This window comes from Lactuca sativa, chromosome 2 (genome assembly GCF_002870075.4).
Source record: "Lactuca sativa cultivar Salinas chromosome 2, Lsat_Salinas_v11, whole genome shotgun sequence".
Classification (NCBI taxonomy): domain Eukaryota; kingdom Viridiplantae; phylum Streptophyta; class Magnoliopsida; order Asterales; family Asteraceae; genus Lactuca; species Lactuca sativa.
Genome location: NC_056624.2, coordinates 208,565,674 through 208,581,115, shown reverse-complemented (window position 1 = coordinate 208,581,115; position 15,442 = coordinate 208,565,674). Strand labels below are relative to the sequence as shown.

General features: G+C 33.8%; 2 protein-coding genes across 2 annotated transcripts; one reads left to right on the top strand and one right to left on the bottom strand.

Moving 5' to 3' along the window:
• Positions 1-2,379: 2,379 nt before the first annotated feature.
• On the bottom strand, positions 2,380-14,315 carry LOC128132465 (L10-interacting MYB domain-containing protein-like). Its single transcript, XM_052769050.1, has 6 exons — positions 14,275-14,315; positions 12,141-12,250; positions 3,705-3,798; positions 2,971-3,268; positions 2,705-2,896; positions 2,380-2,661 (listed from the first exon to the last, which is right to left on the bottom strand). The coding sequence occupies exons 1-6, from the start codon at positions 14,313-14,315 to the stop codon at positions 2,380-2,382; spliced, it is 1,017 nt and encodes a 338-aa protein (XP_052625010.1).
• A 154-nt stretch (positions 14,316-14,469) lies between these two features.
• Positions 14,470-15,240, top strand: LOC111882548 (uncharacterized). Its single transcript, XM_023878925.1, has one exon. The coding sequence runs from the start codon at positions 14,470-14,472 to the stop codon at positions 15,238-15,240; it is 771 nt and encodes a 256-aa protein (XP_023734693.1).
• The last annotated feature ends 202 nt before the right edge of the window (positions 15,241-15,442 follow it).

The window sequence follows — 15,442 nt, the reverse complement described above, 5'->3', positions numbered from 1 at the left end:
CTAATGACTGACAGATCTGTTCCAAACATGGCTTGATGTCGGGCGGGGCCTATTATATGTTTGATATGTATGGTATGTGGTGCTTTGGGGAACTCACTAAGCTTTGTGCTTACGGTTTTCAGTTTATGTTTCAGGTACTTTTGGTTTTAAGGGAAGAGCTCAGGATGATTGTAGTGCGCAGGGGTGAGCAAAAACCGCACCGCAACTAAAATTAACCGTAAAAACCGCATAAACCGCAACCGCAGTAAAAATCGATGGTGATGTTTTCTGTTTTTCAAAAACCACAAATTTGCGGTGCGACGCTGTTATTAGTTTTCTAAAACTGCAAAAAACCGCACCGCACCGCATATATTATATACATTTTTTATTAGTTATTAATATATTAAATATTAAAAATAAGACAAGTTTCATGGATGAAAGAAGGATAAAATTCAAAAGACAAAAGTGTTGGTTTTTTGTTATGTTTAACTTTAGAAAATGATGAAATTTGACAATTTTAAGATATTTATTGTTAATTACTAGTGATTTGACGTTTTTAATATATTAGATTCCGTTTGATAGTTGCTGGCTGAGAAAGTGCTGACTGGGAAATGTCTGTCTAGGTAAAAATCATGGCTGAGTAAGAAATCTTGTTGTTTGATTGTACATCTGACTGAATGTGCTGAGTGATGAAAATGACAATTTTACCCTTCTGTTATATATATAAATGGATTAAGTTGCTGAATAATTATAAAAACATACATATTGTCATACAAAATGTAAATTACACACAAATAAAAAACGTCATACAAAATGTAAATTAAATATAAATCATTTAATATCCAAAAAAACATAAAGAAATTTAAAATAACATAATAATTTAACGTAAAGTAGGTGAGAGTAATTGATTTGCAATCTGATCACGCAAAACACGCATATATTCAACGGCTTCTGGACCCCATTCTATGCCTTGTATGTTTTCTCTATCAATTTCCCCACCTTGGACGTCAGGAGTAACCATAGAGTCCTCCTCAAAATTTCTAAACAAGTCATCTTCTATATTGTACTTCCTTATAAAATTATGGACCGCGACACAAGCAATTACTATGTCTCTTTGCACTGTAAAAGGATAAGGGGCCATTTGTTTTAAGATTGGTAATCTCGCCTTCAATACACCATAAGCACGCTCTAGTTAAAGGTCTGCCTCTTCGAAAATCGGCTAACCAATACCTAGTATTGTGATATGGAGCCATAAACCCACGAGTGTTTATATATGCGGCATCACAAAGGTAATATTTATCTGAAAATGAATGTGAAACATATTATATAATGACACATATTATATAAAGAAGATAGATAATAAAAATTATATAAAGATTACAAACCTGGTGGAGGAAATGGAAATCCAGAAGTCGAATTGAATGCAACTTCTTTCAAAACTCTTGAATCATGTGCTATACCTTCCCATCCAGCCCAAACAAAGGTGAATATCATATCAAAATCACAAATGCCTATTACATTTTGAAAACATTCTCCTTTTCCTCTTCCCCTATAACGAGTTTGTTGATCAACGGGTACAACCGCATGTACAAGAGTTCCATCTAATGCACCTATTGCTCCGGAAAAAATATTTTTTAATTGTCTATGTCGTTCCGAGTTATGTCTTGTTGGATTAGGAGTTTTTGGTACTATAATTTCTTTTGCAAAACACATCATTGTAGTTAGGACCTCGTGAAAACATTGATGTATCGTTTGTGTGGAGTGATGAAATCTTCCCTTAACCGCACGATAACGTTCATTATGTCCTATAACATGTAAGAACATCACCATCTTCTCTTCAATGCTAATCGTCCTACTAGCTTGCAACCAATTTTTTGGGTAAAATGGTTGCATAACAATGTAAATGCCTCTTGTGTAAGACGCATCATATCGAAACATTGTGTAGGGTCTCCGTACATCAAATCTTGAGTATACGCATACCCGCTTGAATCGTTATCTCTAATTCTATGGATTCTGATTAGTCTGCGCCGATTTGACCTCAACCAATAAAACACAAGTAAAAGAAAAGCTACAACTTCACCATCAGAAACCATACTTGACCATTTACAAACAATTAGGTAACATGTTAAACTAAAAACAAAATCATGCACCAAAAAAATTAGTAAACATCATCCAAAGTAACAAAAGGCATATTCAATATCCAATAACATATCATCCAAAGCAACAAAAGTCATATAACAAAAAACCAGTAAACCTCATCCAAAGTAACATCCAAAAAAGTCATCAAACATAGGATCCAAAAGTCATGCAGATAACAAAAAGTCATGAAACAAAAAAACTAGTAACCAAACTTTTCTACCCGCACCCATCAAAGGTAACCATACTTCCTACCCGCACCCATCACCCACGACTCACAACTAGTATGCGAAAGTCGTAACCAAACTTTTCGAACATCAGCACTTTCACCAAATAGCAAAGAGCGGTCTTGTATCTTTCATCTTCTTCTCCCCATTCCATTTTGTTCATTTTCTCCATACACGCATCAACATCCTTATCCATTTCACTTTTTTCAATTCTTTCATTTTTTTCCACTAACGACCTTGCAAGCTTGACAATCTCCTCTTCAACTTCTAATGCCCTTGCATCTCTTTTTCCCACCAACTCTTTTGTTTCCACCAACTTCTGTATTTTTTGAACGCCCCGAAGATTCTTCACTTACACCTACGTGTTGTGTTGAGGTTTCCATTGGAACATCATCATCAAAATCATGGGCACTAAATTCTTCTACAGGACGAGGGACTGTAGAAGATGGCCCCCAACTTTGAAATCCGGTTGAGGTCGATCCTTCAAATAGTTGTGTGCAAAGATCAGGAAACAACAAGGGTCTAGTTTTCAATGACAACACATACTTGTTCAACTGTTTACAATTTTTATGATTATTAGTATTTTTTATAAAAATAATCATAATAGTATTTGTTATAAAAATATTACATTCCCCTCTTCCTTCCATTGTTCATCGGTTAGATTAAATTTATTTTTTATATGATCATATATATTGCCGGTTTTGTTTTTCAGTTTCGCCCAAGCAACATATTTTGATTTGTAGTAGTCAAAGTGGTTTCTCATTTGCTTCTGATCAACCTCTTTACCGTGTTCGTTTATTAATTTTTTGCGTACTATCTTCCATGAAGTAGCCTTAAGCCCAGAACCCTCAAGACCATTAGTGGTTAGTTCATGGATACATGCATCAAGAAAAGTTTTGTCCTCACTTTCGGTCCAAACCAACATCCTAAAACATTAATATTTAAAGTAATTTATCATAACTTTTGTCATAACTTCTACCAATGAATCAACATCATCCTAAATAATAATAGAACAATTAAGGTCAACATAGCTTATAAACAAAAAAAACAGCTTTCATAGCTTATAAACAAAAAAATCACAACATTGCCTATACATAAAAAAAGATTCCAGATGTCATAGCTTATAGACAAAAAAAATTCACAGCATCGTCAATAGCTTTTAGATTTCACAGCTTATGATCAAAAAAATCACAACATTGCCAATAGCTTTCAGATTTCACAGCTTATAAAAAAGAATCACAGCATTGCCAATAGCTTTCAGATTTCACAGCTTATAAAAAAATCACAGCATTGCCAATAGCTTTCAGATTTCACAGCTTATAAAAAAAAATCACAGCATTGCCAATAGCTTTCATATTTCACAGCTTATACACAAGAAAATTTTTCATATATTGTTCCAAACCAACATTGCCATCATAACTTTCAATTTCACAGCTTATAACTTTCAATTTCACAGCTTATAAACAACAAAAAAAAAATCAGATTTCATAACATTACAGGATTAGAACAAGAATAATTTTCAATTTCACAGCTTATAAACAACAAAAAAACCAAATTCATAGCATTAGAACAAGAATAATTTTTGATTTCATAACATTAAACAAAAAAAGAAAAAAATCATATTTCATAACATTACAAGAAATTCTGATCTCATAGCATTAGAACAAGAATAATTTTTGATTTCATACCATTAAACAAATAATTTCATAGCATTTAAACAAAGATGATTTGCTGATTTCATAACCAATTTAAGATTTCATAACCAAATTTGGATTTCTGATTTCACAAATCATATGATCGAAGTACCTATTTTCACAGAAAAAGTCGAGGATCGAACCTGTTTTGATGTGTTTCTCGTTGAAGCTCAAACGGAGGGAAGGTCTTTGGTTGGTAGTCGGACTAGGAGAGGGACAACGACGATGGAGAGATTCGATGGCGGCCAATTTCCTTGTTGTCTCTCTATTAGGTCACGATAGGAAGCAAGAATGGAAAGGGCATGAAGGTAATTTTTTGAGTCAGCCATGTTTTATGGTCTGATCGAGAACCTTATGAGCCAGATGCTTCTGATTGAGAAAGCTATTCACCAAACGGGTTTCGTCTCACCGAGTCAGCCCAAATCGCTGACTCGGTCCCAGTAAGACAAAAACAAACAGGCCCTTAGTTGTTTGTGATTTAAGTTAATTGTCTTATGCATTATGTTTTTTTTATTATTATTACAAGTAATATGTTTGAACTCTTAAAACTATTTGAACTATAAACTGCGGTTAAAAACCACACTAAATTCATGCGTTTAATAACCAAAACATAGAGAAAAAACAAAACCGCACCACAAACATAACCGCCTAACCACACAGTAAAATAACCGCACCAAGCAGTTTTGAAAATGGATTAACCGCATTGGCGGTGAGTGGTGAGGTTTTGGCCAATAATCACACCGAACCGCACCGCGCTCACCCCTACCATATTGTTCTGTATTTTATATTACTCTGATGTACTAGGATGTTTATTGATATATTCTGATTCACTATGGTTTTTATGATATTGTTTTGGATAATGATTTTATTAAATCTAAAAATCAAAATTTTTAGTCTTAATTTTTGGGACGTTACAGCAATTCCAGTCTGTTTTACTCCTTCTACACCACACTCTTACACACCAACTAATATTGACCATGTCATGCAATCTCTTACTACAAATCCAAGTGATGACACACAATATCTGGACATTGAGGCTTTACCTCTTACGAACCCATCTCAAGGTAGTCTTCAATCTTATTCTACCTCCCTCACGTTTACCATCTAGTATTATTGTAAGAAATGGTCATACAATTCAAGCATGTGGTATTAGACATGTCTCTATTTTTTCGGGCATGAACCTAAGAAATGTCCAATATGTACCACACATTATTAAAAACCTTGTATTGGTACATCGGTTTACAATTGAAAATAATGTTTCCATTGAGTTTCATCCTTATGGTTTTTCCGTGAAGGGTTTATGGACGAATCAAATTATCTAGAGATACAACAGTCAAGGCGACCTCTATCTGGTCACTACTTCTTGACCAAGTTTCAAAATTTTGGCATGAAAAACAGATAAAGCATCAATGGTTTTATTTTCTTGCAACATTGGTCTATAAGATCCATAAATCATTTTTTCTTTAAACAGTGAGAGTATATATAAAAAACCACCAGGATACTTGATCAAGAAGTACAAGGTTCAAATAGATTACAAAGAAAACAAATGCTATACTCCTTGAAGCCAAGAGTGTACCGAGTCTAAAACCACTACAAATTGCTTTTCATTGAATACTTCAAAACTTTGAGGGTACCACTAAAAATAAACAAAAAAAGATCCCATCGTAAAACCACCCCATTTTAGAATGGCCTAGGAACTAGTAGCTCTATCAATCTATTTAACAATTAGTTAAATTTACAATGAATTGAACGATAAGTAGTAACCATCGGCAACCACCACTTGATGTAGTGGTTATTACTTGACATATGTTTTGATATGATTGTACTCCATCATGATTGTACGCCATATGTTTTGATATGACTATACACCATCACATATTTAACATTCAAATTTTGATTGTTTAACTTAATATTTTGGGACATAATTTTCCTAATAGTTATTTTAAAAAATAAAAAGATAATCTAAATAATTATAGCTCATGCGATGGGTGATTCATTATTTCTCTCATATTAGCATCACTATTATACCGTCTATAAGGGGTCTGAAGAGACTCGATGGTTTGAATTATATGAATTATTGTAGTCTTCTGTAGCTTTTGACCAAACTGATAAATGGGTTTGCAAGCTTGATCCAACAATAATGTTTTTAGTGACCTCATCGATAAGATTAACTGATAATGCTACCTTACCGTAGCAATCTTACTAGGTGGAAAAACCTTGTTCTAATCAAAGTATATATATTGGCTTATAAAATTCAGCTTAACAGATTGCCCATTTGTGAGTTACAGTTTGAGACGATATTTGCACTTATATAATTTAAAAATAATAGTAATAGTGGCAGACATGGCCAATCCTCAAGGACTCGGTTTTTAATCCACAAATAAACCAAAATAGTCATGTTTTTATTCCGGTGCACAAAAATTATATACATGGAATTTGAAAACTAGTAAACTAAACTAACATATGTTAAAATAAATACTAATAAGAGTACAAAAAATTCAGTTGCGAGTTCTATTCCACTAATGATGCAAGCCAATGATGAATCAATGTCAAATTGAATTCTATTCTAAATTGATACTTGAAGATACTAACACGATCTAATATCTTTTATTCACCAAATTGTTTAATCAAAACAAGCTCTTTGATTAAACTAACATTTCTAACCTACTATAAATAAGCTCTTAGAAATATATTGAAAGACAACATTAAGTTTTGTATAACTGTTCCCAACAATGTTTAATACTTCTCACAAGCTCGGAAACGTAAAAACGTGCAATGTTAATTTACATAAAAGTTAATCCCATCACATAACCAGTTTGATGTGTGTCACTTAGCATCAATACATAAAACAATTACCAATTTTACAAATCGAATAAACGATAATGAACTAACCCTAATTCAAACGGCCAAAATGCATCGGGTCATGTAACACCTAATTTACATAACAAGTATTACTATTTAAGCATGGGTTAGATTTACCGGAAGGAAGTGATATATCACTTTAATATGATTTCGCGGATATGTAGTTCGTCAAAAACAGAGTTCGTATGATGAAGTTGTGATTGTTTAAAGTTGGCATAAAAATATGTTGTTGTACTAAGGAAGTCACCCAAAATGAAAATCAAACGGTCAATTGCGGTTCAACGCAGCGGGGCATATAGTTCTCAGCACGGCACGGAAAGGAAGCAAGTCATGAGAAACGTGTTGATTGTTGAAGGACATGTGATGAAAGAATAAAATACATGACATATGTCGATAAGAACATGTAACCAAGGCGTAACCACATGCTTGCTGCGGCGTGACAAACATATAATATAAATACTTTCGATATGATTCGTTTGAAGGGTTATGGCACACGCGATTGGAGGAGAGGCTCGGGATGTGTTCCCGGAGACTTATAACCGCAAAGTTGTACTAGTGTATAGAGACATGAGGGTTGAGCTACGAGATGAGTCAATGTATTTTTATCTCGTTATTACATAATTATGTTTATGTAAATATTTTGCAGTGGGTTGTTAGACCCCGAGTGTTACGGGATTTCATAACACGGTGCTATTATGAACTCGATGATTAGTTAAATGTTAATTTGGTCATTAAAGGTTATACACCCTAGTTTACCTAGATTTGTCGATTGGGTTAACGACTTACAAAGTTAAGTCGTTAGGTGATTGTATATGGAAATTGGACTAGTTTGGTGACAAATAGTTGCCGACTCTAGTTAGCGATCATGTAATATACAATGAGATTAGACAAGTTATAATGAACTTGATATATTGTCCAAAGAGGCCTGGACAAATGACGAATTAGAAAACACAGAGCTGGAGTCCATAATGATAGTTAATATTCACTAACTAATCAGGTGGGTAATCATACATCTTTTCTAGATATATGTTACCTAGATGTATGTTTATTATTGTATTACGTTAATCCCACAATAAATACAATATTGTTATTATTAGATTATAACATGTAAGGTTGTCAATGATTGAGAGTTGTAGTGAACTAGTATGGTTGAATATTGTAGTAGGTTATTCCTATGTGAAATAACAAGTTGGTTAAGTTGCATTATAATTAAGTCATATATATTAAATGATTAATCTAGTTTTATTGGTTTAAATGATTAATCTAGTTTTATTGGTTATGAATAGCAGAATAGTCGAATGTTGGTGAAGCTAATTATGGTTATGAGAAATGGAGAGTTTATAATACTTCGTTGGAAAGTATACAGATAGTATCGTTAAAGACATAGTATGTAGACCTAGTAAACTTGTCGTGTTGGGTCGGATTCGTGTCATGTCGTGTCAAAACAGTAAACGGTTGAGAGAGCTTGACCCTAACCCGACCCGTTTAACCAACGTGTCGTGTCGTGTCAACTCATTTATTTTCGTGCCGAGTTTGTGTCGGGTTTTTGGCTAGGGTATATGTTAAAATGTGTCGTGACTTGTGAGGTTGAAAGATTAAACATGTTGAAAGAGTATGATTTGGATAGGTGGAAAGGAAATGTAATAGTCAGGTGGTGGAAGGCTAAATTTATGGTAAGTTTAGAGAGCAAAATGGAATGAATGTGAGTTTGAAGAAGAAGGGAGATATAATGAGGAGGAGGAGGGAATCATTGAGAGGACTGTGTAATTTGGGTGATAAACAAATAATAATAAAAAAATAAAATAAAAGTCTTGACTAAGATAGCTAAGATAGCTAAGTGTATTCCACGTTACAAAACAAGTCAACCCAAAAGTTTTCTTTTACATATTGTTTTGGTTTTTGGTCTTTCTAGTTTATTTAAAGTATTATAAAACTTACATATAAACGAGTCATATTCGAGTTGAAATTATCAACCCTAACCTTACCCGTTCATTTTTTGTGTCGTATCATGTCAACCCGTTTAATTAAACTGGTTGAAATATCTTACCTAAACTCGTTTATTTCTTGTCGATTTCATGTCGTGTAAGCTTTTACCACCTCTAATAGTATGCCAATTGTATAATAGGTTGTTGGTGTACCATTAGTGTACAGTTATGTGATAGACTAATGTAGTATTGTTAATTATAAGGCAGTATGACGAGGTTGTATACCTTTGGTGGAATCATGACAAGAGCGGTATTGTCCTGTGAATCTATAGGTTTGGAATTTATGGTAGTATAAGTGTTCATACCATTTTTGAGAAATTCAAGTCATTGGAGGACTTGATGTATGTAACTTTATACTTGTAGTTTGTTTCGAAAGAATAAGTGGTATGCTTAGTGTTGGAAATACCATTGTATTATCTTTGATGCAAGTGTTGATATGCTTGGTGCTGAAACCCCGCATGTTATTGATGATAGTCTTGATGATTGTAATATCATACACTAAATTCAGTGGCGGTCTCGGTGACTGTATCACCACTATAATGAGATTTATTGTTAGTGGTGGTCTTGGCGACTCTAGCACCACTGTAAGGAAATCTGGTGTTAGTGGTGCGCGACAAATTTATGAGAATGATTAAATGTTGGTATGTTAGCGTTATATTATAATAATAGTCTTGGTGGTTGTAATATTATCATTGGAGAATTTGCAAGATAGTAGTAGCCTTTGTGGCCGAAATACTATACTCACGAATTAGGTTATTTTGTTTTTACTAAGTATTATTTGTCAGAATGCACAGATCTGGACCAACGGATGAAATTAATCAACGGACATGATTTGAGAGTGTATGATATTACAATGGGGTAACATGTACCATATAATCACACAATTTTTAGCATAAGGGTATTTTGGACAATTAACTACATTTATAAAAGGAAATTTTCGGATTTTTAGGGATGATTAATTCTCCTAATTTAAAAAAATCTAAATTTTTTAATTAATTCAATTTCAATTTTTACCGATTATATTCTGTCAGAATATTTTTTGTTAGAATGATGCTCTTTCAGAATTTTATTCTAATAGAATATTATTTTGTTAGAATGATGCTTTTTCAGAATTTTACTCTAATAGAATATCATTGAAGAAAAACAAAATTCTTGAATCAGATGTTGAAAAATAACAAACATTCTAATATATTCTTATACATCCGAACTTAAATACAAATTCATACATAATCTAGAATAAGTAATTAAATTCATTCTTAACGAATTCAACTATGAACATAAACTACATTCATTCTTGAAATCTCTTGTAAAAAAAATATCGACATTCTTGAAAGAATCCTCATTCACTTTCTTGTTTCGTTTCTATATGTCTTCTATATGTTTGACCTCTAAGTCACTTCAAAATATGCTAGCATTGTATGAGATTGACATTTTGTGAGATTGACATTCTGTTAGAATTGTATTGCATAAGAATGATTTTATACAAGGAGCATTTCACATCAGGTCTTCAAGCCAATATATCACAAATTCATTGCTGAATATTTTGTAGTGACACACTTGTAACAACTGCACATTAAACATATAACTAATTAACTACAATTCTATCAGAAAATAGCAATAATATTTCTTACAGAATAAATTATTCTTGCAGAATGGTTTTGAATATTCTTAAAGAATTTGTATTATCAAGAATATACCCAACGAACAAAACATTTGAAATATAAATGCAGGAAAAGATCATGTTAACACAAATATGTATCTTGAATTAATAACTACAAAGATGTAGTTTATATCAGATGTACCTTTACGCTCATCTAGTCTCATTTTGGGCATTTACAAAAGCATACACAGATAAAAACACAAAATAAAAAAATACATGTAAGATGCATTTGTATTTGTAAAATCTATATATTTTCAAAATAAAAAAAAACAATTGGATGTAAAATCTATTTTCAGGATTGGCAAATAATCTTTTGTTTTCCAGTTACAAATACCTAGATTTCAACTATGCATTTTATCAAACACGTGGTGTGCTTCTTCAGTTTCTTCAAAAAAAAATTAGTGATAGTCGGTTAGCATCAAGGTATGTAGTTTTCCCAAACCAAATGTTGATGGCTTGGAGTTACATACCCCTGAAGAGAAGGAGATGAACGCAAAAAAGCCTCTTCCGGATGTTGATCCGAAAGTGACGATACAACAAAGGCTATTCGGTGTGAGTTGGTGTTCAGTATGGAGGTACCTCTTCACTAGGGCTCAGCGCCAGTTCCTTAAGTAGATTAGGGAAAAGAACTCATAGAATTGAGTATTTATCCATTTCATATAGTCCTGGATTGTTAGAATGTTCTCTACCTCATACAGTACTGGGCGATCACTAGCTGAGGCAACCCAACCTATACTACGGATCAAACGGATAAAACATTCCATGTTATGAAACCTATCTTTCCAGAACGAGGTAAGAGCTCTCACTAAGCTTCCAAACCAGGAGGACTCACGAAGGGGTCCAGGATAGGCAAGAAGGGAGGGGCAACCTCCCTGAAAAGTAAAGAGTGGGTTGTCCCCTCTTCAACATTTCTACTACTTCCTTTTCTCCCCCTTTTTCAGGGATCTCGTTGTTCTCTTTCAAAATTTTCCTCCATACCTTCGCCGCCTTCTTCATCATGTTGTTCTATCCTTCAGGGATGTTCGGAAGGTGCCCGGGTCTCCTAAAAAAATCCTTCCGACAAGAATGTTGCTTAAACATTGTAAGACATTGAACCGTCCCGCTCTTGTGAACACTGATCATAAGTGGCAAAAGCCGCCAGAATCCTCATTTTTTAAGGATGGCATATGATTAACTAGCGCAGGAGAGAGAGTGAGCCTTGGCTTTGGCATTTCCTCGCTCAATCTCATATCAGTCAGTGTCTTCCTTCCATAAGTTCTACCTACGCTTCCCGGTTATAAGATCTCATACGGAAGAAGAGCCTCTAGGATCATTCATCATCCTCAGCAGCTTGAGCAGGCTCCTCAATGGCTTGGATAGCCCCTGAAGTAATATCCTAACGTGTACTCAAGAACACAAGAAAAGAGCTTTTAAATGGCCTTCTTTTTTTTGATCAAAAAGTAGTGTTTTCCCGTGTTACCAATTCAGTTTCTTGAATTCAAGAAACAAACCCAAACAACCATGAGTTATATCCCATCCATTATCATAATTTTTTTCAGGAAAACACAAACATCCAAATTTACATGGATTCAAATCAAAATAAGATGAAGAACATCACCTGTTGGCCATGGATGCAACACCACCACCTCTTTTCCGACCGCCACCACCTTTATCCTCAACTGCTTCATCGTCCCAACATCCTCATCGGAGTACAAATACACAGCGACTCTGTAACAAAAACAGAAACAAAAACAAAATTGTTTATGCAACTTGATTAGATGGTGATTTGAAGAATAAAGGACAATTGAAATCAAAGATTGAATCAATTAATCGGACCTTTCGACCAGAACGATCGTTTCTCCACAACAGTGTTTTGGAGGTTTTGCAATCAATGCAACATTTCTCTTCACAACTTACCAATTCCTAAGAAATCAAAACAGAAAGAGAAATAAAACGATCAAGAACTTATCTTCGAGCTTTGAAAATATCAATTAACGATTGACGATCGAGTGTGTATATATACCATTTCTGTTGTGTTGATTGTTGTTTGGTTTCTGGAAATTAGAATCCAAAATCAGATACCTGAACTTGAAATCAGAATCAGAGAGTTTGAAGGAAGACTGAGAATTGAAGATGGAAGGGGAAAGCACCCTAACCGAGGACAAGGGTATGTGGATTACCGGACCAGAGAAATATCGATTCCTTGAATATAATACACGATGCAAGAGAGACTAGGTCAAAAATATTGATTTTATTTCCTTAATTACAGGATTTCAATTGAATGATTCCTTAATTAAAAAGTACAAAATGTCCAGAATACCCTTAAATGATTTATTTAATTGTTTATTATTTCTTGAATTCTCATTGGTGCATTTAGGCACACAATACTTTCTAAAAACTTTTGAACCTAGCTCTCTCTCTCTCTCTCTCTATATATATATATATATATATATATATATATATATATATATATATATATATATATATATATATATATTGTAGTGAAAGTTTGAATGGTTGTATGCCAGTAAGAGAAATGTTGATTGAATGAGTTTGCAGTATAAGTAGTATTTAGTACTACTAAATAGATGTTAATTGGAATTGATTGTAGCTTGCGTGGCTGTAAGTCTATTGTGAATAATAAATGATATACTTGGTGTTAGTAATGTCGTACTTATGTATTGAATAATTGAAAGAAATATTAGGATTATATGGTCGAGAATGTGATAATATATTTAGTTGCATAACTAATTTATATCTTGCTGGTATGGTTACTCACTAAGCTCACTTTAGCTTACTATTTTGTTGTGTGTGTCTTTCACGTCCAAGTAACCTTAATAGCATGAAATGGAGTTAGTAGCGCGTAACTTGGATTCTTACACAATGTTACTGTAAGATTATTTTGACAACTACCTGTACGGCTTAGTGAAAATGCACAAAAGTGGGTTGGTGTATATCGGGAAGCATGGCGTCGAAGAAGAAGTGGAATGAGTCAAAAAGATATTGAAACGAAGCTCATAAACTTTATGAGGCGAGTGGGAACAAGTTCAACGACATTATTGTTTTTAATGAAGTTATGTGTAAACACGAGAAGTGAGATTTAGAGTTAGATCATGACACAACACATTCCCGTCCTGAATGTGAAGTGGGTAATGAAGAAAGTGGTGGTAGCTCGAAAAGATCAAGGACTACTGAAGAAAGGGAGTATTCCCAGAAACGCCAACTAGTGATGGTTCAACAGTTAAACGTCAAACATGCGGAGATGCGGCAAAAAAAGGGAAAGGTAAGGCTTCTAACGAAATTGTTACAGAACTTCGTGCAATGAGGCTTGCCAGAGAAAGTAAACTTGAAGTCATGAAAAAAAAGAATGGACTTGGATAAAGAAATGAAGCAACAAAGAATCGACTTAGACAAGGAAAGGGAGCAAAAAACAGATGAAAGGGAGCTCGTCAAGATGCAACTTGTGCATTTGAACACATTGCTACAAAAGAAGCATTTATCGCTTGAAGAAGAAAACATGAAACACTTTCTAATTTCAAAGTTTTATGCAAAATAATTATCGATCATTATGTGTTTTATATTTCCAGTTTTTCTTTTAATTGACTTGTAAAATATTTTATTATGTAGTTTTATGTGATATGTATTTGTAAGATATTGTACTTTGGTATTTCACGTATTTGTAATATATTTTATTAAGTAATGTTGTTTATAAATCTATTTTGCACATGGAGTTGTCAGTAGGCCACTAGCACACTTTGTCATCTACCAAATCGAAGATTATCTTTATTTCCATGTGTCACTTTTGTATTGGATGCTTAGACTTTATTTAGATAAACTAATAGAACATTATATTTATTTTTTATCATTATATTTTTAGTACAAATAGGTATATCACTGGCATACTTTGATATCCAACACTAACTCTTCATTTCTTATCTCTTTGAAAAATGTCTCACAATGAAAACTCATCGAGCTCAAATGAATATTCGGAATGGGAAGCATGGGTTGTTCAAAATAATCGACAACTCGATGAAATCATCACTAAATTACTCATAGAAGATCATCCTCCCAGAGCAAGAAGGAGGTATTGCGATCAAGAACGTAAGCAGGGTGAGGCATGTTTAGTGGAAGACTACTTAGTTGACAACCCAACGTATGATCAAGCAACCTTTCGGCGTAGATTCTGTATGCAAAGACCACTATTTTTCCGTATAGTGACAGGTGTTACCGCCAATGACCTATATTTTCAACAAAGGCATGATACCACAGGTAGACAAAGTCTTTCACCATTGCATAAATGTACGACAGCTATGCGGGTCTTGGCGTATGGGACATCAGCAGATGCACAAGATGAATATACAAGAAGGAGTGAAATTGTAACAAAGGATGCTTTAATAAAGTTTATAGAAGGTGTCATTTCATGTTTCGGCAAAAAGTATCTTAGAAGGCCAAATGAAGCTGATTTGGCAAGACTACTTCATGTGAGGGAGGAACGTGGATTTTCGGGTATGATGGGAAGCATTGATTGTATGCACTGGACATGGAAAAATTGTCCCACTGCTTGGGCTGGACAATATGCAGGTAGAAGCGGTAAACCAACAATCATTTTGGCAGCTGTTGCGTCGTATGATTTATGGATATGTCATGCGTTCTTTGGAACACCAGGTACGTGCAATGACATTAACATCCTCCATCTGAAAGAGAGAAAAACTATTTAATTAATGGATAGTTGAGTTGATTTTAGTTGTGAATAGGAGTGGTCTAGGCATGAAACACCCATCATATAGATAGTTTGAAATAATATTTTTTATAATAATTTGAAAATCATTCAAATTAAAATTGTCTGCAAAAAAACATTCAAACACATCAAAGTCTTTTTTAACAATTTTAAAAGTTAAATATTCAAAGTAAAGTATACAA

Bases quoted from the DNA above. Each gene is read 5' to 3' on its own strand.
- LOC128132465 (XM_052769050.1), bottom strand. From the start codon at position 14,315: ATGGAAATAAAGATAATCTTCGATTTGGTAGATGACAAAGT. The intron at 2,897-2,970 runs GTAATATTTTTA...AATTGTAAACAG, and splicing joins AATGGAAGGAAGAGGGGAAT to TTGAACAAGTATGTGTTGTC. The intron at 2,662-2,704 runs GTAGGTGTAAGT...CAAAAAATACAG, and splicing joins TGGAAACCTCAACACAACAC to AAGTTGGTGGAAACAAAAGA.
- LOC111882548 (XM_023878925.1), top strand. From the start codon at position 14,470: ATGTCTCACAATGAAAACTCATCGAGCTCAAATGAATATTCGGAATGG.